At 38.9% G+C, this 26,603-nt stretch overlaps 2 protein-coding genes across 6 annotated transcripts; one reads left to right on the forward strand and one right to left on the reverse strand.

Annotated features, from left to right (window-relative positions):
- Positions 1-213: 213 nt before the first annotated feature.
- Positions 214-10,555, reverse strand: dclre1a (DNA cross-link repair 1A (PSO2 homolog, S. cerevisiae)). Of its 3 annotated transcripts, none has more exons than XR_013787805.1 (10): positions 9,733-10,555; positions 8,205-9,593; positions 7,877-8,010; positions 6,255-6,373; positions 5,979-6,122; positions 5,569-5,714; positions 4,096-4,250; positions 2,914-3,052; positions 436-725; positions 215-329 (listed from the first exon to the last, which is right to left on the reverse strand). XR_013787805.1 is itself a non-coding variant. In XM_079477228.1 (9 exons), exons 1-9 carry the CDS (start codon positions 10,133-10,135, stop codon positions 562-564), a joined length of 2,793 nt encoding a protein of 930 aa, XP_079333354.1. In that variant the 5' UTR covers positions 10,136-10,552; the 3' UTR covers positions 214-561. The 3 variants fall into 3 exon arrangements, 1 of the variants encoding a protein (XP_079333354.1); XR_013787806.1 differs by adding an exon at positions 3,743-3,887 and having other exon boundaries at positions 215-725; positions 9,733-10,332; XM_079477228.1 differs by having other exon boundaries at positions 214-725; positions 9,733-10,552.
- Positions 9,737-26,603, forward strand: nhlrc2 (NHL repeat containing 2). 3 transcript variants are annotated; one of them, XM_079477230.1, is made up of 12 exons: positions 9,737-9,910; positions 10,590-10,710; positions 11,006-11,158; positions 15,925-16,380; positions 17,197-17,318; positions 17,470-17,599; positions 20,508-20,592; positions 20,999-21,230; positions 22,907-23,029; positions 23,305-23,514; positions 23,610-23,826; positions 25,713-26,603. In XM_079477230.1, exons 1-12 carry the CDS (start codon positions 9,875-9,877, stop codon positions 25,967-25,969), a joined length of 2,142 nt encoding a protein of 713 aa, XP_079333356.1. In that variant the 5' UTR covers positions 9,737-9,874; the 3' UTR covers positions 25,970-26,603. The 3 variants fall into 3 exon arrangements, with proteins under 3 accessions (XP_079333356.1, XP_079333357.1, XP_079333355.1); XM_079477231.1 differs by having other exon boundaries at positions 9,781-9,928; XM_079477229.1 differs by lacking the exon at positions 9,737-9,910 and having other exon boundaries at positions 10,495-10,710.

Below are 26,603 nucleotides of genomic sequence, written 5' to 3' on the forward strand. Positions count from 1 at the left end.
TTCAGTTAAACTATGCTGGAACGGCAATAATTTTTTTGGTGTTTTTTTTATGTGTGGTTACATGAAATGATTAATTTCAATTCATACACTACAACAAAATCTGTGCCCCCGCTGCATCCATCTTGGGGCCCCCAGTTTGAGTACCAATGGTCTAAAGAAATGTTGGAGGATAGCTAGGACAAAGGTTTTTTTAAATAACCAATGAAACAAGTTTGTAAACCAGATACAATTTATTACAAATATTTGTAAATACATAAAAAGTCAAAGCACTGTAAAATATTGTCCTCCTAAAACAAGAGGACATGTGTGGCCCATTTCTGCGTTAGTCACTGACAAGGTAGAAAACAGAAAGAGAAGTCATTAGAGTGAATGGTAGCATCATAAACCGTAGTCCAATCAGCACTTAAAGGGTTGAAATCCCCACATTCATCTCACCATCATTTCAAATATGGTCTGACAGCTAAAAAGAATCCATGAAGGCACTGTTTGACTGTCTGGTCAAAGGTTTAATTGTGAAGGTCAGCTTGATTCATTGTCTTGTATTATTACAGCCTGAGTATATCAGAGTATTCTGGGTTCTGTCTGCCACTCATGAAAGTAGCTCTCCATAGCTTTCCTGCTCTTCCAGCTGCCCACGTTTACTGTAGGAATGATCTTTTTAGGTTGCAGCCACTGCACAAAACGCTTCAACTCCAGATAACTGCTGTGCTCGCTGTAAGGAATGCCTGAAACAGATGAGTGTAGATTAGAATTGCATCTCTTAAAACCTTCGAGAAGCTGAGAAAAATATTTAGACATGAATATTACGCACTTATCTCCTAGCCATAGATAAACAAAAAATGTTTCAATGCTATAATTGGAGATCTAATTTATCACAAAAACTCTACATGAATAATCAATAAAAAAAAGCTTGAGATTAACAAAATATTGCGTTACACAATCAATTTCCGGTTTAATAGGAACATTTATAAAGAGTACCACCTTAGTTGCCACTGTCATAAAGAAGAATTGGTTATTTAGATTTTTCTATTTTGAAAAGATACATTATTAGTTAGTCTACATTAACATTTGTGGTTCTCAAACTTTTCAGATACGCTACCAGATCTAATCAAATTAAACATTTCAAATACACTTTTCTCCCATTTCTTATGTACTAATACTAACGTATACAATGTATGAATACAAACACAGAACAATCTGGATGACATAGTTTGCACAAATATTTGTTAATAATAAAAAAAAAATTGTAACCGCCTTCACTAGTTTAACCACTTTTCAAGTTTTCAAGCTATGGAAAGCTGTGGGTTCTGGAAAACCCTTGAACCCATGGATTCTGGAAAACCTTTGTGAACTGAAAGCCCTGGAAACCCTTACAAGTCCTTAAAAACGCAAACCCAGGCCAACCCTTGGAAATGAGTCCTGGAAACCCATTGAAAATATTAGAAAATGAAAGTGCTGGAAAATGTAAGACCTGGAAAAACAAATCAATATACAGTGTGTGTACAAGGATAACCGTTTTGGACTGGGCCATTTAACTCCTTTTTTACTGTTATGGCTTCTTAAACTATAATAGGGATAATAAGTGGTTTTACATGACCATATTTCCCCATATCGCTGATATTTACAATCAAATTGCTCACTACTTTAATAACCAGGATGCATAACCTCTGTGTATCAGTATAGTTCCCACTTACATTCAGCCTGTTGGACCAACTATGTGACTACTGAACAGATGTTCATATAAACAAATCTGTAACACCATACATTAATAAAAATCATGATGCCATGGCCTTGAAAACAACCATCGAAACATTATTTCCCAAGCAAAAACCTCAAATATATCGCTACAAATATATGATCTGAAGCCAACTGTGTCTGTATAAAGACCTAAAGTAAGAAGAAAAAATGTGCCCATGTTGGATGTCTCAGATTGCAGTGGTGTCTGTGAAATGGGATGCACTGTTGCCTGAGGCAGCACCTGACTCCTCTGCACTCCGCTGATATTCGGAAATTAAAGCCCTGGCCTTGCAAAACCGGAATCTTGACTTTTTCTCAAGAGTCAAATCACATCTGCTGATTCTGATAATAAAGACAGTGCTGTGCTCTGCCTGAAATGACATTCAGCATTTCTAACAACTGCAGGAAGGGAAGAAAAATCAATATAATGTAATTATATTTCACACACAAGCGTATGAACGAAGCTATTCGGCATAATCGAATCTGTGCCACAGATTGACAAGACTACGTTGTTTTGCACTAATTCAATTTAATGGAAAGTAATAAGCTTTAAGATCTTATTAAGGAAGAGACGGTGTGACAGATATCAATAAGATACAACATTTCTACTGCCTTTTGTCTTATTGATACAGGCCCAACCATTAAGCAGAATAGAAGAAACCTATTAAATTGCCATTAAACTGTCTGTCATAAATGCAAGTAAATGGTGCGCAACCGTAATGTATTTTTTATTTGCTTTTAATGTCTCATTTCCATTTTGATTTAAGAACATGACAAAAATACTCCTTATTTTGCCCACCGACGTCACCAGACAAAACGGTGTGTATTTTTGCAATCCTGCAAAATCAAAATACAATTTAGCAACAAAAAAAAACGTAATTTGGCAACAACGTCCGCTTTACTTGATTGTAATTGTTTTTCAGCCTTGCAATCCAAAAATGCTGACCCACTTTCAGCCTCTCCACTGCCCAATAGACATCCATCAGCAGGAAAACAAAAACATTTTCTATTCTAAAAATATTACAAGACCTACATCTGAGATAGTGAGCACTTATGAAAGAGTTTCTCTTTTACTTTAATTTCAACTCTTGCATTAAATGCATTTAAAAACGTGCTATACTACTAAATAAATACTTAGTCTGTGTATGGAAGGTTTGTTTTGAAGCCGAGACATACCATAAATACTGATGTTCCCCTGGGTCTGAGGCTGTATGTCCTCCACTCTAACAGTCTGCTTGAAGGTCCATCCAGTGGGTTTGAAGGCCACGAGCTGGTCATACTTCCTTGAGAACTTCTTTAAGTGTGTCCGCAAATTCTGTACAGTTAACAATGGGTAGTTGATGTACAAATGGGTTGTGAAAACAAAAATGAATATATGATAAATGCTAAACCCCCAAAATGAAACTGAATAAGCATGTCATGAAAATATTCATGTAAATACCTCTAAATGACAATTGAATGTTTTAAGACAAAATAGCAACATTGGCGGTATTCTAATGATAATTTTGTGTTGATGTGGGAAAATATCAAGGTTTACTTTCTTGTTAAATCATTGAGTCAGATTCAATTGACCCATCCACCTCCATTTCCAGTAATAAAATAAGCATTGTGCATTTCATCTGATAAAATAAAGGTCTATGGTTTTGAAAACAAAGTTGTGGCATGGGTTTGTTATAAGAATAATTATTCTTGTACCAAACTCAAGCCACAAATGTGTTCTAGAAATCTTAAACCTTTATTTTAATGTGGGACTTTCATTGTACATACCACAATGTATTTATCACAATCAAGTCTTTTTGAACATTTACATAATTACTTCTCACAATATCGCAGGACAAAAAAAAAAAAATCGCAATTTACAATGAACCTTGCAATTTTTGTTCCTCTTCATGGGCATTTGAACACATTGCTCATTGGGCACAGTTCCTACTTTGACATAAATCAACATCAACATTGGCACGAGTGAGAAAAGTTCCTTATAATGGTTGAGGGCATAGTTGTGTACCTAATCTTTATGATCTGCAACTGTCTCATTAGAATTTATTTTCAGTCGGACTCAATCAACACAGCCGCTGCCAGAACTGCTGCGCTGGCACTCAGTCTCTGTAATTATAGCCTTAATTTTTTCCTCCTGCATTAGCATAAACGCGCTGTCGAGGAAAATGAAAGATAACAGAAAACGCTGCATGAATATTAAAATCCAAACCGAAGTAAACAGCCTCATTGATTGTGTTTAGCGTAACCAGCTATTTTTATAAGCTTATGAACTGCACACCAGCACAAAATTTGTGAATGCTAAAATAAACGGTTTTCTTAATTTATGATTGACAAAGTTTTTATTTAGTGAACTCAACTCACTTTGAAATTAAGCTGCATCATAGGAAGCACGTGCACTTGAGCCGTCTGCCAGTCTGTCGTAATGCGCTGAACCATCTGCTCAGACTCCAGACAGCACATGGTGTTATACTTGTCCCTGGACAAACACACCTTAGACCCCAACACCTCCGACACAGCTAGAGGAGCAGAGGAGACGGGTATAGAAATATTTATTAGGGATACATAAACAGCAATGACTGAGAGATGTGCATGTAAGCAAATTGTGCATATTTTGCACATCATGGTGAATTTTGTGGCTAAAAATATATTGTTAATACAAACTTATTGATATATGTGCAGTTTTCTTGACCTAAAATAATAGCCTTGGGATACAGTGTGATGCGCTGAGGAAAGATGGGGAGAAAGTAAAAGTATTTTCTACATTTAGAGATTCACAATAGGTTGTTTGCACATGACGTCACAACACTGCGTGAAGTGCAGATGGAGGGCAGCAAGTGATTCTCTCCATAAGAATTCACTTATCACAAACACAAAATGCTTACGTTTTGTGTTGATGTTCAAATCGATCACATTTACATTTACATTTATTCATTTGGCAGACGCTTTTATCCAAAGCGACTTACAAGTAGTTTTTATTATTTATTTTTTTCATACAAAGAAATCACAAGGTGTTCATATTGTGTAGAAAAAGCTGATGTTCATGAATGGGGAACATGCGACTATTAACTGAGAAAATTAGCTAAAAGTGGTGTGTTAGGAGTTGAGCCGGGTAACTTTTTTTAAAACACTTAACTAGGTTAAATGTACCTAAACAACAACCAGGTGAGCACACATTTCTGTCAAACCTTGTAATAAACATTCAAAAAAAATTTTTATTAAACAGATAAAGTGAAAAATCTTACGTTAAGCATAGAAATCCATTAACCTTAATTGTAATAAACACTAGCTCTTGTTTAAAGAACAAGCACATATTCCGGGGATAAGAATAGTCTCACATTAAGCTTGTTCTTCATAGAAGTTCATTACGAAGAAACCACATAACGTGGCTCAAGGCAACAACAAACTGAGAACATAACACTTTTCAGTATCGTGTTAATGTTTGATATCAGTGATAAACGAATGGATTTAATTTGGTTTTACGTGGTCGTTGTTTTGGTACGTTAAGCTGTTTCCTTTTAATGGACTTCTATGGGCAAGAAAGGCTTAACGCAAGATATTTCGCTTTATCCGTTTAATAAGGGCTGCATCAATATCTAACAATGTCTGTATTTTTAATCTACCATAAAGTGAATAGGTGTAGGACAGAAATAGGCTGCTTTGTAAGGTCCATTTGTGATTCAGACAGTGTTGAACAGAAAATCTATCACCATGTTGGGACATCAAAGGTCATGTAAAAGCCTCATTCATGAGTTTCACGGTCTTGTTCTTTAGAAAAGCAAAAACTTTTTTTCAAGTGTGGATAGCAGCACAAACAAAGCAACATTACTCACTCACCCAGAAAGACCTTCTCTTTCCCTACGGCATAGGTGCCACACACTATAAGCGTACGAGGGTTCAGCGTGACCCATTCAAAGGCCGTGTTTACAGCAAAAGTGATGACTTCCTGTTGAGTGGGAAAGGAGTACTCTGGACTGCAATACCTATGGATGAAAGTGTATCCTAAATATTAAAATTCTATTGTATACAAAAGGGTTCATACGTCTGAGATCACTAGTTCAAGTCTGGCATTCTTTTCCAATTTCATAAAACATATTTCATAAAAATGTAATCATTGAAACGAAGTGCTCAATAGAAGAAAAAGAAAAAAAACCACCATAAGAGACCTTATTATTGTATATTTCAAGGCAAAGCTGTTCAGTTTAAGAAAAAGAGTCCTTATAGTACAAAATAAGCAGAATACTCACGTTGTGTCTAGATAAAGACTCTGGATCCTGAGTCCCTGCAGCTCTGGGTATCGCTCCATGGACGGATCAGCCCGGAAGTCACCTGTGTGGAGAACCGTCTGGCCATCTGGCAGCACAAACAGGAAAATGGCTGCCCCGGGACAGCTAGGGGGTAAAACAGTAATTAGTAATTAAAAACTTGATTGTATTAGAGATGCAAGAAATTATAAAACACTGTGTAGATATAATGTAAAGTAATTACAAACCAGCGGAAAAAAGACACCCCAATATACTCACTGGTTAGCATCCAAGAGAGTGACCTTCACCCCTTGAACCGTACATTGTGTGTCCATTGGAAGAACATGAACATACTGCTCATCTACCTTCAGCTTGCTCTTCACCAGGTTACCCGTTATCTGCCATGATTTACATCAGAAATGCACAAAACAATCAAGCCAAGTTAAGTCTCGACAACTTTCTCATATTATAATTGCAAGTGAAAAACCTTCTTTTCATGATTTGTCTGCTTCCTTTGAGGGCAGACAGCAATCAAGAAGCTACTGTACACAATATATTAGGGATGCTCCGATCCACCTTTTTTGCTTCCGATACCGCTTCCGATACCTGAGATTCAGTATCGGCCGATACCGAGTACCGATCCGATACTAAGGTAAAAATTTTAAAGTGCACAATTACTTAATAAACTATGTGCATTGCTGTGCAAGACATCAGGCTCGACTTAACATAAATTTCATGACCCCGTAAAACAAAATAACAAACTAATGATTCACAAATTTAGTAAATAGTTTATTAAACCAGCAAAACAAATGAAAAATAACAGAAAAGTGTTCACTATCTTTGGACAAGACATTCAAAATTAAAGTGCAAATTAAGCAGCTGAATATAACAACAGCTTCACTAGCTTGATAAACGGGTATAAATAAATGGAAACAAAATCTCTTAATAATTTTTAAGAAAGTGCAAAAATAATTAAAAAATCAATTCGCAATAAAGCAGCTGAAATTGAGCTAAAAAGTAATAGCTTTACTGCTTTCGATATTCAAAATAACATGAATCAGATCGTTTTAATGCTTTAGTCACTAAAGCAAAGTCCACTTAACTAAACTAAAGTTTAGTGAAAATAAAATGTAACATCCAACACAGAAACAGATGAATAAAACACTAGCTTCCCTAGATTAGTAAAACTGCACATGTTTGTTGCATTTAACGTGGCATTTTGTGGCACAAAATTCTCATCCAACCAGTGTGCGGTTAAACTTAAAAGCGACACGGGGGACACGTCGCAGCTCCAGATATCTGTTGTAAAACTCACCGCATTGACATCTTTAATTTTTTCTGATATGTGTTTGCAGACTTTTCGGTACAGTTCAGGTAGAGATAAATATCAGATAAATATTTACGCTTCGGCGTGTCATACTGCGGCTCCAGGTGGTTTATTAGGAGTCTGAAGCCATTATTCGCAACGACGGACAGCGGTTGCCCATCCATAACAATGAAAGCGGTGGAACTTATTGGCGTAGCTGTTGTAAAATAACTCCAAATGACAGATATTTTGGCTCGCTCCATGCTGTTCGCTGCTATATGTTCACGTGCACTACGTACAGAGCACGTTGCTAGCGTATGATGTCACACGTTGCTAGCGTATGATGTCACACGTTGCGCAAAGCACAGCCGCCCACGAGAGAGTTTAAGCGCCGGTGTCTCCATGAACTTTTACATCGTCTAGCACAAATTTTATGTCAGATCGGGTATCGGTGACAAATTGCACCGATACCCGATCTAGAATTTTATAACGTATCGACGCCGATACCCGATACAAATATCGGATCGGAGCATCCCTATAATATATAGAGCTATTCGGTGTATTGTGTTATGATTTAGAAGACAGACAAGCATACTTTGTTGCAGTAGATAGGAAAAACTGAGTCTTTCTTCAAGCCATTGTAGTGGTCTGAGTGGAAGTGGGTAAGAAAGTAGGCTGTGACACCTTCAACAAGCCCATACTGAAAGGCATCCACAGCGAAACCAGTACCTTTAAAACAGTATATAATATAACAGTCACAAACAAATGAATATTTTAAAAATATATTTTCATTTTTTTTTCACTTGCTGAAACTGGTCAAATAAATAAAAATTCCACCGCAGTGGTTTAAACCTAAAATGTAGGTGCTTATGTAATATACGCTAACAAGTAGGTCAAAACAAAGATTAAAGTGATTCACTAACCAGGAATTTTCTTGTAGAATGGACAGCGCTTGTGCACCTTAGGATCTCCATCTGTCGCTCTTTCCCTGTTCCATTTATTCCACCCGGCTGCCCTCGCTCCTCTTCCTCCTTCTGTTTGCGTGGGCTGAGCTGTGCAATCTTCTGCAGCAGAAGAGCAGTTGGACACTTCGTTCTTCCTACGCCTTCTATCCGCTCGCTTTGCATCTTGGCCATTAGCTTCAACAATCCTCACTTTTCTAGATCCTTGCTGCTCAGCATCCATACCATCCAATTCCTCCGCAGCCTTGCTCTGAGTCAATGGTTTCAGGCCGAAAAACACCCCAATGTCTGTTTGCTTTAATCCAGAGGGACCTCCTTTAGTCTGGGTTCTCCTAGGAGCCATGGAAAGTGTCTCCTGGGTAGTGGATAGCGGTGTCTGAACGGAAAACAAATCTTGGCTAATATTAGCATAGGAAGCTTCTAATCTCAAACTGTTGATGTGGGCAGGACTAGAAATGCGTTCTCGGAGGCACTCTAATACCGTGCTTTGGGGTGACTGTAGTTGGGTGTCTGTAGGTTTACTGTTTGCTGTTGACTGTTTCTCTAATGACTGCGAAAGAGGTCCATGTTGACATTTTCCCCCCGAAACACCTGTGAAACTGTAAGCGATCAGGTCATCTGGTGTTAATGAAGACTGAGATTTCACGCAGGTGTTTAATGAGTCATGTGGGCCAAGTTCCTGGCTGTTAGTCTCATAGTGGTCCAGCATGTTTATGAACAGCTCATCATCATCACTGAACAATTTGAGAGAATCCTCATCACCTTCTTCTTCATCAACCTCACTTTCATCACCATGTACAGTATCATCATGAAACAAAAGCTCTTTATTTGTTCTTTGGGTTGGGTGTACTTCATCTACACCTGGAAGTTCAGACAGTGGAGAGTAGGAGATATAATCATCATCATTAAATGCAGAGAACTCCTCTTTAACTTTAGTCTGTGGTTTAACTGGAGTTGAGCTTTTGGCCTCCTGTGATGAACCCTGGGATTGAGATCTCTTGGTGGAAGAAGACCAGCCTTTCTTTTTCTTAATATCATCAGTGTTAGGGGAGCGCAAGAGAAGCAAGGCATTAGTCTTGGTTGGCGTTTGCATCAGTCCGTCGCCAGGAGATGAACTTTGGCTGGAAAAGGTGGATACGTTGACAGTGCTGTCCACAGGGCTCTCCGTACTGGACACGGGAGCAACATTGCCACCAGACTTAAACTCAGAGGTAGCTTTAACCGTGCAGGTTTGGGTATGCACTGTCCTGACACTGTCGTTCCGTGCTCGACTGTGAGCGAGCAGAGAGTGGCTGTACTTCTTGTAGTGACTGGGGATGGAGGACGTGCAGTGCAGACCATCTGGACATTCTGTAACATCAGTGTTCATTGTCATGCATTTAGAGTGATGATTGATGAAGAATAAAACAACAGTTATTGGTTAGTTAAAGTTTTGGGTGTCACACAATAACTTCAATTGTGGAATATAAACATAAACGAAAATCATTACCTCTAGAGTCGCCTGGAGTATCTAAGCATTCTGCAACATGCCATTGTTGGGATTGCACCACTAGGATGGAAAATGGCATCTGACAGACAGGACAGAAGCCCTCAGAATCGGCATCTTTATCCTGGGCATCTGTAGATCTCCCATGCTGGACATCCAAGGAGTTAAAGGCCCGTCCTTGGTCTGATGGAGTCTGTTGGTGTGATCTCTCATTGACGAGACAACTATCTATATTTTGGCCTAAACCAGCTTGTGCTTCAGCGCCGTGGTCCTCCGCGTTAGTTTTTGATGATTTGCGCCGCTTTCCCATATTTGCCCCACGTTCGCCAGAGGTTTTAGATTTTCGTTTGGTCTTTTTAAGAGGTTTATAGTCCCATATGTCACTCTCAGGCCCGCTCTGTGACATTTGTAAACGTTAATAAATCTCGCGGGTTTGTTTCGACAAAACGCATTCATTTCTTTAGAATTAAAATCCACCGACTCATACAAACCGTGTCATATTGCCTTATTTAAACAATATAGTACCTGATAAAAGTAAACCGACGATTCTCTGGCTAGACTGCAGTTACCGCCACTGTTGAAAGTATAGCTATTTTCAAATTCGCTTTGACGCTTTCCGCATTTGATGTTACGTAAACAAATCGAGAATAAATAAAGGACTTTTAATTAAAAATGATTCAAATATATTGACTGTATTATATTTGTTTTATACTACTATGTTCGATACGCTTGCTCGTTATTTGAATTAGCTGACTGTGTTTGGCGAATGTGCTGAGCCCGAATGTTAATTCTCATTCATTCAATGTGTTGTGAGAATCATGGCGTCTTACGGTAAACTGACAGCTCTGTTTTCACTTCAGAGCCAGTTGGATTACGTTTTGGACGACGCGACGACTGAAAAAGAGAAAGAAAATCTCGTACATCAGTATTTACAGAAAATAGACGAGAAGGATGATTTGATTATCCCGGATTTTGAAGAAGGTAAGAGTGTAAATGAACTCAGTGGTGAAAGGAGCAACGTTACAGTTCTGGGAGACTTGAGATCAATTCGAAATCGACTATTGACATAATATAATCGATTGACATATTGAAAAATGTCAGTCTGTGGTCAAATAACATTATTGATCGGTGAGTGGGTTTCTCTTTAAAGTGATAAGCATCAGTTAGTGGGTGATCTAGTTTTTATTTTGTTGTTGTTGTGGTGGTGCTTATACAAAGGCACGATATTAAGCAAAATGTATATATAACTTTTAACCCTTTTATTTTTAACCTCTAGGACTGGAATGGCTTAACACAGATGGCACACTGTCATTCAGGAAGGAGTTGTTAGGCAAAGTGGTGATGCTTGATTTCTTCACATATTGCTGCATAAACTGCATGCACCTTCTTCCTGATTTACACCAGCTGGAGAAGAGTCACTCAGTAGAAGGTAAAACATGCTTGAATTGAAATAAGAGACAACATGCTCTTACTTCCTTTCATAGTGCACTAAATTAGTTGGAGATTATGGGTACTATTTGATTCGAAGATGAGAGGTTTTGAGTGAAAGGCGTATTAATAGACTAGGTTGTACATTTTACATACATTACATATTTTTCATTGGCAAATGCTGTTATACAAATTCACATTTCTTTTCATTTTCTCAGTATGTTTGTTCCCTTGGAATTAAACCTACACTCTTTGAATAGACTTCTTGAATAGACTTGTAAACTCTCACGCCATTTTTTTACACCTACATACCGTGAAAATATCTACTGTGTATACAGTACACTTGATGTTGAGGTCAGCAAAATACCTATTACGATGAAGCCTTTATCAATAGCAATCCAGTAAACATCTAATGCCTATGAATTGTCTAAACCCTTATGAATATTTCAGAGTAGCTCATGCCCAGGGTTCCCTAAGGCTCTAAAGCGTGCAGCTATTTTAGTGGAGTCCAGCAAGCAACACATTTTTATTATCTTTGAACTTTAACATATATGAGACTTAATTACCCAGAGACAGGTCTGGGGCTTAGAGATTCACCTAGATACACCATTATGCTGGCATGTGGCTTATTATAGCAGCTCTGTGTACAGTATTATCAGCCTCGGCTGTCAGTAGCCCATCGGTAGCCACTTCTCTAGGATCATCTGGAGGAAACTGGCCAGACAGCCTTCAACCCACTTGCTCGCATGTCTCACACTTTGATGCATACCTCATCTTTGGCACTTCTTTTGGTACATTCTGTTACTGGGGCAGGAGAGGAACAAACCTCCCCACCTTGCTTCCACATATTTCTTAAAGTTCAAGACTTTTAGTTTATACTTAATTAATATGGTGTGCGGTTTGTTTTAAGGGTCGAAATGAGTTTTTTCTTTATTCACTTTTTCACTCAATTTCTTATATATTTGTGGGAGGAGGGATATTCATTTATAATCATTGGAAGAAAGTATGGTAAAACATACTGTAGCACTATCTAAAACTTTCATTTCTGTAAGAGCGTTGAATGTAGTCAAGCAAAGCACCAGGTCTTAGGTAGAAAAAGAGAGACGAGTGAGTGTAAGATCGCACTTTGGCAACTTGACTCTAAAGTGTAAGAATACAAATAATATATCATGTTCCCAATATTGATATCTCAACATCAAAAGGGTTAAATAGGACATGACCCAGCTTGGACTCAAACCTGGATTGCTACAAACCCAAAGCGAGGTTTCCGGCAAGATGGCGAGCTAGGTGCACATGTTTTGCTGAGCTCTGGCAGAACTATTTCAATTTATACTTTTTATTACCGCCTTCTCATAAACCAGTCAAGTTAATTTTTAAGAGAACATGGCGCATTCAGCAAACAAAGCTCAAAATGTAACGATAGCCATGGAAATGGATCACAATTACGGCCGAGAGAACCCAAAGGAAAGACGACGGGATGCTTCTCACATTACTCCTACCAAAACTCTCCAAAAAAAGGTGAAACCAGACGACTGTGAAATCTCCAATGCAAATTTGTTGCAAGCGATTAACTCCCGAACAGCGAGATTCGATTCTCAAGATACAAAGCTGGAGGACATCGCAGACAAAATTAGACAAAACAGCATCATGATTATGAACATCTCCAAATCAGTGGAGTTTAATGCTGCGGAGATTAAGGAATACAAACAAAAATATGTCGTCTTGGAAAAGAAAACCGCAGTTCTCGAGAAATCTAATGAGGAGTTAAGGTTGAAAACGTCCGAGCTTGAGCGTTATAAGCGGAGATGGAATCTTCGTATTAAAGGATTGAAAGAGCATGCTGACGAGGATGCACGGAAAGAGGTGACTGAACTCTCGGGTACCATAGCCCCACATCTGGCACAGAAGCTGGAAGATGTCGTTGCTCGGTTCACCGGGTTGGAAAAAAGGAGAGTGGAAGACACTGTCAAATGATTGTTCAGTTCACCATGCGTAAATATAGAGATGAAATTTGGAAGATTACAAAGAAGTCGCAGCTGTGCACTGAACGTGGAATTAGGTTCGCGGAGGATCTGTCAGCCGAGGATCGGAGTGCTCGTGCAGCTCTTTGGCCGCTCATCCAGGAAGCCAGAAATGCCGGAAAGAAGGCTTACTATCGCGGTCCTTTGGGATACATCGACGGCCGTTTAATCTCAACTACAAGTCAAAGCTTAGGCTTATTACTGCCGTGAAACAATGAAGAGGCTGTATGGTGAGAACTGAATATGAAACTCATCTGCCAGAGCATCAGTTCATATTATTTGGTTTTGATTTTGTGTTAAATCCTAATAATCAGAGTTATTCTGTCCTCATATAGATTGTTTATAGTGTTTTTCTAATACTATTTTTCTTGTTCTATGTTTAAACTTAGTAGTTGCATTTCTTTTCTTTCACTAAATGTAAGGGGTCTGAGAAACAATATAAAAAGAAAAGCTACATTTCTTTTTTGTAAAGAAAGAAAAGCTCAATGTGTTTTTTGCAGGAAACTCATTCAATTGACAGTGATGGTACTTTTTGGTCTAATCAGTGGGGTGAACCAGTTTTATTTTCTCATGGAAGAACTCGTTCAGGAGGTGTTGCCTTTCTATTTAACAATTTCCCTGGGAAACTTGTGGAGTCAAGATCTAGCTTGGACGGACATTGGTTATTTTGCATTCAAAAAATTGATTATTGTTACATTCTCTTAGGAAATGTGTATGGTTATAACAATTTATCACAAAACAAATGTTTAATTTCAGAAATTTCACTGATATTAGAAGAAATGAAAGCAAAGTATGCTACTGATTTTATTATATTGGGTGGTGATGAGTGTATGATGAGTGGTAAGATAGGTCACCAACTAAATATAATGTAAATCATTACAATTCATTATTATTACACTTTTGTAATGAGCAAGGCTTAATAGATCCCTGGCGTGAGTCAAACCCATATCTAAGACAGTTTTCTTGGTTTAAACCTGATGCTTCTTGCAAGTCCCGAATTGATTTTTGGTTAATTTCTCATAGTTTTCTGCCTTATCAAACTATATCTAGTATATCGGCAGCTCCCCTAACAGATCACTGTTCAATTGAACTAATGATATATCACAAACCCAAAGCCCACTGCTCCACAGCTCAGATTTTCGCATGCTTTGATCATCAGAATAAGGAAAAAAATGCAATTCATTCTTTTCATACTCCGCAGTTATAAATCACTCTCATACTTCTTGTCATAAGTAGCATTGCTGGCTAAACTACTTGCTTGTTATCTGGCGAAAATGTGATCGATGTTTGTCTATCGTTTTAACTGCACCAGGTGTGTTTTAAATAAATTTGTAGGCAAAGGGCAAGCATGTAGAAATGGGATAGCCGTCCCAGCGCGCACGTGATTCCTGTCTGTGCTGCTGAGCCTATGAATTTTTATCTTCTGATGGACGACTGAAACCGGAATTTAAAAACCACAGTCCGTCTGCTTCATTCATCATTGACCATATTGCACATCCCAGGGATACAGAACAGGGGAATGTCACTTTTCTGACAAGTTCCGCTGACATTTTTGCTAAATTAGACGGAGTGATACGAAGCAAATGCAGACTGTAGCGCAGTATAAGACTGGAACAGAGTGCATTGGGTATAATGGAATGCCTGGGGGCTGCACAAGCTCTCAATCAAGTCCTCTGCGTTTTCTTGATAGGTTTTGTCACACTGCATTTTGTAGCCCGTGTTTAGATATATACTTATAGGATTCTCATACATTTTTATATATATTCCTTTAATGGTTATTTTTCTGCATTTTCTTTTTGTCTGCCTACATTTATGTTTTCTTTATTTTTGCTTTTGTCTTATTAGGGTATGTCTACAAAACGCATTGCATTCTTATTTCAGAAAGACACGTAAGGACATTTTTCTGAAGTTCGTAAGGCCCGCAATCCATCACGTCATTGTTTCCTTAGAAAGAAGACAGCAAAAGTTTGCTTTAGTACCATTGAAAAACATAAACAATGAATATTCAGCAAATTGACATGCCCACAAAAGACGGTTCTTTCAGATTTTCAATATTCACAAAGTGTGTCAAACTTCAATAACACACACTCCAACGCAATGTGTTTCCATGTATTGTTGATGAGGAAAAGCTTTGTGTGACCTGAATTGGTTCTCTTTGAACAGGAACAAAATAAGTGTCCTTGAAAATCTTAATTAAGCACAAAATAAAATCATTAAAAAAATTACAGAAAGGTTTCCTTTTTATTTTTACCTTTTGATTTATGGCCAGAACTGGATAACATTTGTTATTTCATCAAAGTTCTCACTAAAGGACCTTTTTTTAATAACTCCTAAACCTAAATTTACCTCAGGGCATTTGTAATTGAATGATTTAATAACATGAGACTGTCATTTTAGCTGCTTGCGGAAGATGTTCTCAAAGGGTTAGTTCACCTTAAAATGACAATTCGGTCAACATTTACTCACCCTCTTGTCATTTCAAATCTGTATAGCTTTCATTCTTCCACAGAACGCAACATCTATTTTGAAGAATATTAGTAACCGAAAATTGCCGGTACCCATTCACTTGAATGGACACAAAACCAATTCAATGGGTCCTGCTGCTGTTTGGTTAGCAATTCTTCACAATATTCCTCAGTCTTTTGATATTTGTTTTTGGCCAGAATAACCTGCACTGTGGTTCAAACCTTATGCCAAATCAGACACGTAATGCTCACTTTCTTTCTCCTCTCTTTCATCACCACAGATGGTCTGGTCGTTGTAGGTGTTCACTCTGCTAAATTCCCCAACGAGAAAGTCTTGGAGAATGTTCGCAGCGCAGTCTTAAGATATGACATCACCCATCCGGTAGTGAACGACAGCGATGCTCGTCTGTGGCAGGAACTGGAAGTGTCCTGCTGGCCCACGCTGGTGCTGCTGGGACCTCGGGGCAATATGCTTTTCTCCCTGGTGGGCGAGGGTCATCGGGAACGACTCTTCCTTTTTACTGCGGCGGCTATCAAGCACTACAGAGAAAAGGGTCTTTTGAAGAAGCACAGTGTGGGAATCAAACTATATAAAGACTCCCTGCCCCCTTCCATCCTCTCGTTCCCTGGGAAAATAGCCATGGACCCCAGCAGCAAGCGGATGGCGATCGCAGACACAGGACACCACAGGATACTGGTGGTCTCCAATACTGGACAGGTGCTACATTCTGTAGGGGGTAAGAGTTGGTAAAGCACACAACTCATTTCTTGCGTGGGTCATAAGTCATTTTTGTGGTCCTGTTATACCTGGTATTAAGATTTGTGATCCGTTCACAAGTGGTAAGCTAAGAGCTACATTTCTATACACTTGGTGTTAACATCTCAATGTGTTTGCGGGAACCATTTGTAATCAGGTTTAAGAGGGTCTAATTTTATCACAACATGGATTACTCATATCAGATTAGTGATAAAAAGTAAATAACATTAGCACATAAAGTAATAAAAATAATAAAAATATGATAATAATAAAAAATAATTGTAATAATACAATGCATAATAATAATAAATACTATAGTCTTTATTGCCATTATATGATATATTTTATAATAAGAATAATTATTATAGTTTTTATTATTAAAATTATTGTTTTGTTGTTTGTTATATTATTAAAATAAAAATTATAATAAAAATAAATATAAAAATAATGAAATAATATATATGATTGTTTTAAATATATTTTATTGTTGGGTTTTTTGTTATATTATTAAAAAACTATTATATGTTATCGTATTATGGCTATATTTTTATATATTTTATAAAAATTAAGAAAAGATCAGCTTAACAATTAATAATTAACCAAAAAATTTTTTTTTGTGAGTGATCTGATCACCAAACACGCAGGATGTCATTTATACCTGTATTTAGCTTCGTCACCTACAGTGCTGTTAGTGCCAGGTGTAAATGGGGACTTAATAAAAAGCTGCTAAATTTAGTTTTGGAGAATGTTCCAGGCTATTTTCAACCCTTTATCGTTGCTTTGTTTCTTTTTTAAGGTCCTTCAAGTGGACGGCGAGATGGAAATTTGTCTGAGGCCCAGTTCAGTTCTCCACAGGGGGTGTTCCTAAAGGGAGACACGGTCTACGTGGCTGACACAGAGAATCACCTTATTAGAAAGGTAAACCAGTGAAATCAGTTCAAGCCAGAATTCCTGCTGGCAGCTCTCGACCCAGATTCACTCTGATTGGTGCTTCAAATACACAGAACGCCTAGTGTTACCATTTATGTCTGTCCTCAATCAAATATGACTACATTTGTTCCCTTTTCAGATCGACCTTTTAGAGAAAAACGTCTCGACCTTAGCTGGCATCGGGGCACAAGGCACTGATAAAGAAGGCGGAGCACCGGGACCTCAACAGCCAATCAGCTCTCCCTGGGACGTTACCCTAGGCAACGCAGGTATTGATCCCCACCTCTGGTCAGTCTCCTCCAGTCTGTTCTACTCCTTCCTTTAAAGTTGGGGTCACACTGCCTTCCTCTTTCAACTTCGCTCATGTAATGTAATATCATGCGAATCTGCGTTTTATTATCTACAGGGAGCGTTTTTAAAGCCTTTCTATTCATCCTTCTTTCCTCTTCACATCTTTGCTATCTGCCCTGTCCATCTTGGAATCATCAGAACATTCTCAGAAGTGCTCTCTTTGTAGATACCACACTCGCCTTTGATTTTCACAAGTGTTGTACTGCGACGGGTCAGAAAAAACAGCTTTGTTCTGTTAAAATGGCTTCTTGTGCGGCGTTGGCCTGGAGAAAATGTTGTTGCCTGAAGGTTGCTTACCATATACACAGAGCTGATGTTTCGGTGTTGCTGAGTTCAAAATCAAAGAAAAAGAAGGCGATATGATCATAAGTACTCATGTGGCTGTGGCTGCAAATAAAAAGTCCCTTCAACAAATTGTTTCGCCATAGATTGCTGTTTTGTTTTCTGGCCTGCATTTGAATAGCCGGTATCTTAAAATAAAGCTGCCCAGGAAGAGATGATGTCCTGCGGGTTTCGAAAATTAATTTAACATACTTCTGAAATGTAATTAAAAGTTCTGCTTTGTATTTTAAGCCATTAACAATTCAATGCGCATTTCAGGTATATTGTTCCATTAAACATCAGTACCTAAAGAGAAAGAGGGAGAGAGAGAGAGAGAGAGAGAGAGAGAGAGAGTTTTGGTGTGTGTTTGATTTAGGATGAGTGTGTTTGGAGCACACTTCGTAATATCCCTGCTGTTCATTAGATTTGTTCTTAGAAGAGACAGAACAGCTTTCTTGCATGTTCTTGTAGAACATTAATAAGATTTCACTGTGTCCTGTGCCTTTAGGCATCTCCTTCTTTCCCGAATGTTTTACATTTTTATCTTTTCAAAATATGTTTATAGGTCTTTTATAAAGCATACATTTAGTTAGCACATTATTAAGAATGTGTTAAGATGACTTCCAATTTAAAAAGGAGTGGCTAACATTTTTAAAGAGACACTAAGGGTCTTAAAATATGCATATGTTCAATTCATTTTCATAATGATTGAGTCGCTCCGTCCCCTTTTAAAATGGCAAAAGCAGTTTGTTAAATGGTTGTTTCATTTTAAGGGCTGGAGAGAGTTTGGGAAAACTAAATTGTGACTTTTTGCAGGACACCTTGACCAACATTATTAGCAGGCTTTCCTGTAGCTCAGTGGTTAGAGCATGGCGCTAGCACGACAAGGTCATGGGTTCGATCCCACATAGAAACAATGCCATGTATAGTATAACGCAATGTAAATCGCTTTGGATAAAAGCGTCTGCCAAATGCATAAATGTAAAAAAGCACCGTTAAAGGTGCAATGGAGAGATTTAAGCGGCATCTAGTGGTGAGGTTGCGAGTTGCAAGCAATGGCTCACTCCAACTCTCCCCCCATCCGCTTCGAAGCGTTATGGTGGCTGACACAGAGCTAAGATGTCGTCACATTTTTACTTCTTTGTCGAAGGAGATAACTAATTTACGAAACTCGCTCTGTAGAGCGGTTTGTCCGTTTAGGGATACTGTAGAAACAACATGGTGAATTCCACGCAAGGGGACCCGCGGTTTATGTAGATAGAAATAGCTCATTCTAAGGTAATAAAAACATAACACTTCATTATGAAAGGTCCTTATACACCTCTGAAGACATAGTTATTTATATTATGTTGCATTTTTTAGATACTCCTACGATAAATATTACACGCAGCACCTTTGAATAAAGCTTAGGTTTTTAAAGGTATTTTGACAGACAGTGTCTGATATATAACTTGTATGTTCACCTTCATCATTCAGTTAGTTACTTAATGTTACAATATGTTTGTCTGCTTCTTTTGTTTTTCCCTTCAGCGTTTAATTGTCATGGAAATCCTTTGGGTGCTCATTCAATCATTCATCACGGATTTCATCCACTTTTTTTCCTACGTTCTCCGTTTTCACCTTCCAATCCATCTCCGATCCCTTTGAAATTCTGCAAAAGAGCTCTGCTTCCCTCCTCTCAATCTCACTCAGTCACGCTTTTCCCTCACTCTGTCTCGCTTTTTCATGAATGCACATGGTTAGTCTCCAGCCCAGCAGAGAAATTGTTTCTGATAAGCACGATACCATTAGGAGACTATTGTTAGACGTCAGTACAGAGCCCCTCATTCCGGATTCCATGAACAGAGAACACGCAGGGCAATGCTCTTGAGTATTAGTGGCACTCTGTGTGCTACTTAAACTGATTTGCAATGTAAATGTAGAGGCTCGGGTCAACGTTCCGTAATGTTCTATTTTTTTCTTTTTTTGTCTACTCCAGCATACTCAATTCTTCAATAGTCTTTTTTAATGTAGAACTTAGAAAATGGAAATCAACATTTTAGGAAAATAGGAAGTAAAAGGAACGGTTCTCACAAAATGAGAAAGTCATACGAATTTCAAACGGCGAGCCAGTGACATTGAAGTCGCAATGGCTCACATGTAGTTGCATGTGACAGACGGTCGAGTCCGACACCTACTGCACACCCCATATGTTATTTTATATACAGTATACAAGGGGACACTTTTAGAATACTGATTATACCTCGATCCTGTTAAAACGCATGCATGGATGAAATCTAATAATGAAATTGACCATGCAGTTCAGTAAGGAAATATAAAATAGGATGGTTGTCCCATAGTAAAGATCGGATGTCACATCTTGTTTAACCTTTAGAAGCTTGTTCAAGCCCTCCTGATACATGCACACTCGACTGAGAATTCATCCTGTTATGTTTTACAAGATTAATTTCTCTTAGAAAGTGCAGAACGTTTACTTGTTTTGGTACCATGTGTTTGTGTATGCAGGTGGCGATGTGTTGTGGGTAGCCATGGCGGGAACGCATCAGATCTGGGCTCTCTTCCTGGAGGACGGGAAGCTTCCCAAGGGGAGGTGAGCTTGTCTCAGTTCAGGGCAGACAGAGATGTACATACGAAGTGGCCGTGAGAGTCTCCAAGATATGTCATTTTCTGGGCCGGCACACAAACTCTCTGTTGGCGGAAACGGATCTGATTGTCCCGATACAAAATGATTTCGTAACTTTGCATGTTTTCCGTGAATGTACTTAACAGACAACAGCATTAACGTCACATGCAAGTAAAAAAAAAGCATTTAACTTTAAAATTGAAATTTTGCCATAGATTTGCCATGCCATTAGATGTTAATGGTGGATATTAAATCTGTTTTATCACTAATCCGGCTCTCGTTCCAAAGTCGGCCAAATGAAGAGGTTATGTTCAGCCGGCCCATATAATCATCCTAATCAGACTCGAGCATCTTTATCTCATCTGTATTCCAGCGACTGCAGAAAGGGAACGTGTGTGCGCTTTGCAGGCAGTGGGAACGAGGAGAACAGAAATAACGCGTACCCTCATAAAGCGGGTCTGGCGCAGCCGTCGGGCCTGGCTTTAGCCCCGACGGAGCCTTGGGAGTGCCTGTTTATCGCGGACAGTGAGAGCAGCACCATTCGGAGCCTCTCCCTAAAGGACGGAGCAGTCAAACACGTCGTGGGGGGAGAAAGAGACCCCCTGGTAAGCCCGACCTGCTATGTTTACAGGACCAAATACGGTTGCGTCATGTGTTATAGGTGCCTCCAAACAGCTGAGGTTCATGGAATGAATTACAGTGTTTATAAAAAGTATTTACAGCCTTTGGGAGTTTTGTTGTTTTACAAGATTGAACTGTAAAGGAGTTCAGATTATTTATAATAAACAAATAAAAGAAAATCGTAAATGTGATGCATTTCAGTTGGAACTGCAGGCTTGTGGGCAGCATTCTTAAGGAATATCAAAAACCCAATTTCTAAATTAAGAAGTCATGTAAGTGAGGACTGGCGATATTAAACTCCATGGTCAGAGAAGTAGCAATGAATCAGTTGATCTGGTTCACAAAACCATTCTGAGTGATATGTTCATGAACCGGTCTGATCTGGTTCTTGAGTTCAAATGTATTAACTTGATGATCCGGTTACACAAGTTAACAGCCCACTGGTTGAAAAGTTTACTTTTGAAAAACTATTTGGGATAGTTTTTTGTTTGGGCAACCCCAGTCCACCTCTCAATCCCTCCACTTTTATTATATGAAGAGCTCAAGGTAAAAAATGTTTTACTTAAAAACACTTCATTTAAATTACATTTTAAGTACACTTATGAAAGTGTACTATTTTCACACATTAAGCTTATAAATAAAAATACCAAAGACTATATTTTTTGTTTATTAAGATAAACTTAAGTGTACTCAACCTTTCTCTTTTGAGACACCATGAAAAAAGTACTAAAGACGATTATTTTGTATATCAAGTGTAAAAATGTATGTGTGAAACTGAAAATAGAGTACTTTAAAGTGTGTAAAGTGTGTTTTCGTGCACTTTTCTCACCTGGGGTGACCAGGGTGTTCTTAAAAAAAAGGTAATGTTTCATGTTTTACATTCATGTATTTTTGAAGACACAAAGATGATTCAATTACAATTTTTATTTCCTTTGGGTCAGCATCCTTTGAGTCTTATTATAGTACTGTTGAATACGAGACTGGTTGTCTGAGTCCTCAGGTCCATTTATGTCTTCTGATCAGCATCTGATGATTGCCTCTTGCTGAGCACTTTGTTGTCCCACACATGATTTATAAGAGGAGAATGGGGCCATTATCCAGATCGTTTTAAGAGAAACGCACCACATGTAGAGATTTCAATTTTATGAGGTCATAAATTATGGCAGATGATTGCATGTCAGATTTGAAAGCATCGCATGCTGTGTAAAGCAGTTTTTGGCACAAGTTTGCGGCAGTGCGAGGTCCCAAAGCCTGCTGTGATGCAAGAAGACGTTTAATAAATGAAGTTGTGGGGCAATTTCTATCATTTAATGAACGTCGTCGTCTTGAATTAGATGTTTTTCTCCGCTCCTTGAAGCAGTTCTTCAGACATTATTTAGAGATTTCCTTGAGGAGACTTTTGTTCTGCCGGAGGAATGAGAATGGATTGGACGGTGTGGATTAGCTTTTTTGCGCTCCTTGCTAACATTTTGGAAAGTTGGTTTGTATATTTGACCATGTGTTTTCAAACTATTTTTATGCCAAGGACCCCCAAATATGATGAATTTTTTGAGAAGGGACCCCCTTTCTAATAAAAAATACATACAGCTGAAAAACCACCTGCTTAATAAACAGAGATGGGGGTATGCATGACATCTAAAGTTGTTTTGTTTTCACACAGAACCTGTTTGCATTTGGAGATGTCGATGGCAAGGGTATAGACGCCAAACTGCAGCATCCTTTAGGAGTGTCCTGGGATGAGGGAAGGTGCCTCCTTTATGTGGCCGATTCTTACAACCACAAGGCCAGTCTGTTTTACTGAACCAAAAAATATTTGGTATCATTGGGTGACGTTTATTTTGCTACTTAGTAAGAAAAGTGCTGTTTGTTTAAGAATGATTTTTGCATTACTTCAGTTGACTTGCATAATTTTTGTGGCCCACCTATCTAGCAACCATCCAAAAATGTGTAGCTTCAAGGTTGCAAGTAAGCAACCATGCAGAAGTTTTGCAAGATCAAGAAACACTTGTAGTTTAACTTTCAATGGCCCTCAGGAATGAAAGATGTTTTCTTTTGCAGATCAAAGTGGTGGATCCAAAGACTAAGCAGTGCAGGGGTCTGGCAGGGACTGGGAAAGCTGGGAATGAACTCGGCCCAAATTTCCTGGAGTCCAGTTTCAATGAACCTGGAGGCCTGTGTGTGGATGAAGGGAGGAAGCTTCTGTATGTGGCAGACACCAACAACCATTGCATCAAAGTCCTGGACCTTGAGGCCAAAACGGTCTCCATGGTGCGTTCCATATGTGGGTTTTGTGCACACGTGTGTATGTGTATTTAAATATTTCTAAGGTTTGACTGAACGTCCGGTTGTCTTTTTTCTGTCAGTTTCCCATTATAGGGGAGTCCATGGTTGACACAATCCTCACCAGCACACCTGTGGTAAAAAAGGTTCCCAAGCTTCCCAAATCGGCCCCGATCCTCACCATGCCATCTGTCGCGGTGTCTGCAGGACATTCTGTCACTCTTTTTCTGAAACTGGCACTTCCAGCTGGAACCAAACTGACTGAAGAAGCTCCCAGTTTCTGGAGCCTATCTGCAGAAGGTACAACTTCTGAATAATTCTGTCATGTTCTTGTGCACGGCGACTTAATTTCAGTTTGTTACTCACCCAAACATAGGTTTTGAGATGAAACTTTCAAACCGCTTTCTTCAGTTACAGTGTAGATTGCTGTGTTCACACATTTTCAGCAGGCTTCAGGGACCAGCTGGCCATACTGGGAGACAGACCAAGGATAAATAAACAATTCCTTTATGCCCCCACCACACAGGAAACCCCTCATTCTAGCCTACTCATCTCTGTCTGCCTTGCCTTTCCTATCTTCGTTTTTGCTTCCGCTAGCACTTCCTCACTTCTTTAACATATTAATATCTGTCTCATCCTCTGTCAGTCTGCCGCAACATTTGTCTCTGTGTTTCTCCAATTCAGCCCAAACACACAGCTCCCGCAACTGATAATCAGCCCGGGCACCAGAGACGGCTGCTCATCACACGGGTTGTTTGTATGAGCTCTGCATCAGAACGTTGTACAATGCAATAAACAAACATCTAATTTGTTTACGCAGGTGGCCGTAATGGAAGTGACAAGAAATCCCAAGGGGTTATTGTGCATAATTAGAACAAAGGTACCCATTAGGCATTATTGGAAAAAAGTAAACGTCAGTGGGCGATGAAGGTTTGGTGACCCCAATTATTGGTGCTGTCTAACTATGATTGATTGGCGATAGTGAAGCGATGTATGCTACGCGCTTGTTTGTGGGCAGCATTTTGTGAATATTGTTAATGAGTTTTGTGTGCTATTTGGAAATCAAAATGTGTGGGGCCTATATTTTTTGACCCCCTAAATGTATGGTGTAGTTGATTTATATCTGCAGGCTTTTGTCCCAGCTTGTCTATTTTTATAGATCAGAGTGTTTAAAGGAATTGTTCATCCCAAAAAAGTCCCTTCATCTTCATTTGGAAAAAATCCCTAAATTCAATAGATCGATAACTTAAAATCACATTGGTTCTTGTGTGTCTTATGATTAGTTGTTAAGTGCATGTTTTGTCAAGAGACGTGCAACCATTTATATTTTAGTTTTAGACCAAAAATATTTATATACATGGGAGTCATATTGGATAACATGAGGGTGAATAAATTATGAGACCATTTTTGGGTGAACTATTTCTTAAATACGAATCTACATTTTAATAGCCCTACTAATACCACTTCGCAAGATGAAAACACTGGCCCAGAAGCACTTCCGGTTTGAATTAATGAAAATAAACGTACGGTTTTTGGACGGTTATAAAAAATTAAGAACCTAATGAAGGTTACTTTTGTCCCTGGGATAAATAATCCCTTTAATTATAAAGTAAACACCGGTGTTTACACGGTTGTTTCACCCATCTCAGCCCCGTAGATTTTTGCTCCGTGTCTCTCCTCCTCTTCTACCTCACTGGGGATCATTTGATTGGACGGCATCCTAATTCTATCTGGCGCTTGCCTTTGTAGTCTGCCCTTGATTCAAGGTCACTTACACACCTGGTACACACTGCAGAACTGTCAATGTATTAAACAAAGGCCTTTTCTTGCACCACTATTGCACTTTGTTTGTATCAGGAGCCAAAAAAACGATTAATGCTGCATGCAACTCATTGAGGATGTACACAGGGAAAAACAGTCAGAAACTAAGCAGCCACGGGTGTTGTGTTGGCATAGCCCCCTACGAATGGGTTGTTAGCCCCACGGTGGGGACTCATTGTGAAGTAGCCATTACCTACCAGAGAAATCTTTAATTTTGTTGGCAGGGCATATCTGTGTTGTTTTGCAGGAATCAACGGCTTTCAAACGAACATCAGCCAGTAATATTACAGACATTGATGAGGAATTCGACATTACAGGAATGGCTTTTGATCGCACACTGAGCCTACAATGTTTTCCTTTCACAGGTAATGAGTGGTTACTGGAAGGTCACAATGTGACAGGGAACATCCCGCATCTCTCCGAACCCATCTCTATCGTCACATCAATCCCAGCAGCCCCTGTGTCCCCAAACACCACGCTGACACTTGATGCCTGGATTTACTGCTGCCTCTCTGAGGGCGGGGCTTGTATGATGAAGGCGGTGTCCTTCAGACAGCCTCTTCTAATTGGCTCTGCCTCCCAGGAAGGCTCTGTTATTGTGACGCTTGAGCATGCTTTTTAGAACAACCTTGTGTTTTCCTCCAGGTTTTTGGGTTGAGTCTTGAGCACATTTATTTTATCTATTGAACATTCCCTTATAGCTAACAAATACTCTAATATTGAGACAGCTGAAAGTTGGCATCATGTTCATCATGCTTCTGATGGATTCCAGCTACAACTTGTGGGATCAACGGCTTGTTTGCCACTAAAAGGATCCGACTGGACAAATAAGGAACAAAGTGCCTCTTTCTCATCAGCAATATATTGTACCCAGCTACTGTGGTTCTGTTAGGCTGAACAGTTTTGTGTCTGGAGGTGTTTCACATGATAAAGCCTGTGTAATGCATTTGTTTAATATCTTGATATCATTGTTTGTATCATGCTCGCACATAATGTTCGAAATTATGTAGTGTGGTTTTACAATGTAGCATCTCTTTGAAAGAACTTCGCAATTGGGTTAAATTGAATTATTTTTCACCTTTCTCTCGCTGTATATCATAAGGAAGTACTCTAAGCTTAACCTAATATATCTAATGTTATTTAATGGGCCTTATTTATTGTTTTTTTAGGAGGCTCAAGTGCCTTTTCAATAAGCAATACACTGTAAGTGCAGAATGAGGCCGAGGCCGAGGCCTAATAAAGATTATTTTCCCAGC

The sequence above is a fragment of the Barbatula barbatula genome, assembly GCF_947034865.1.
Source record: "Barbatula barbatula genome assembly, chromosome: 16".
Taxonomy (NCBI): domain Eukaryota; kingdom Metazoa; phylum Chordata; class Actinopteri; order Cypriniformes; family Nemacheilidae; genus Barbatula; species Barbatula barbatula.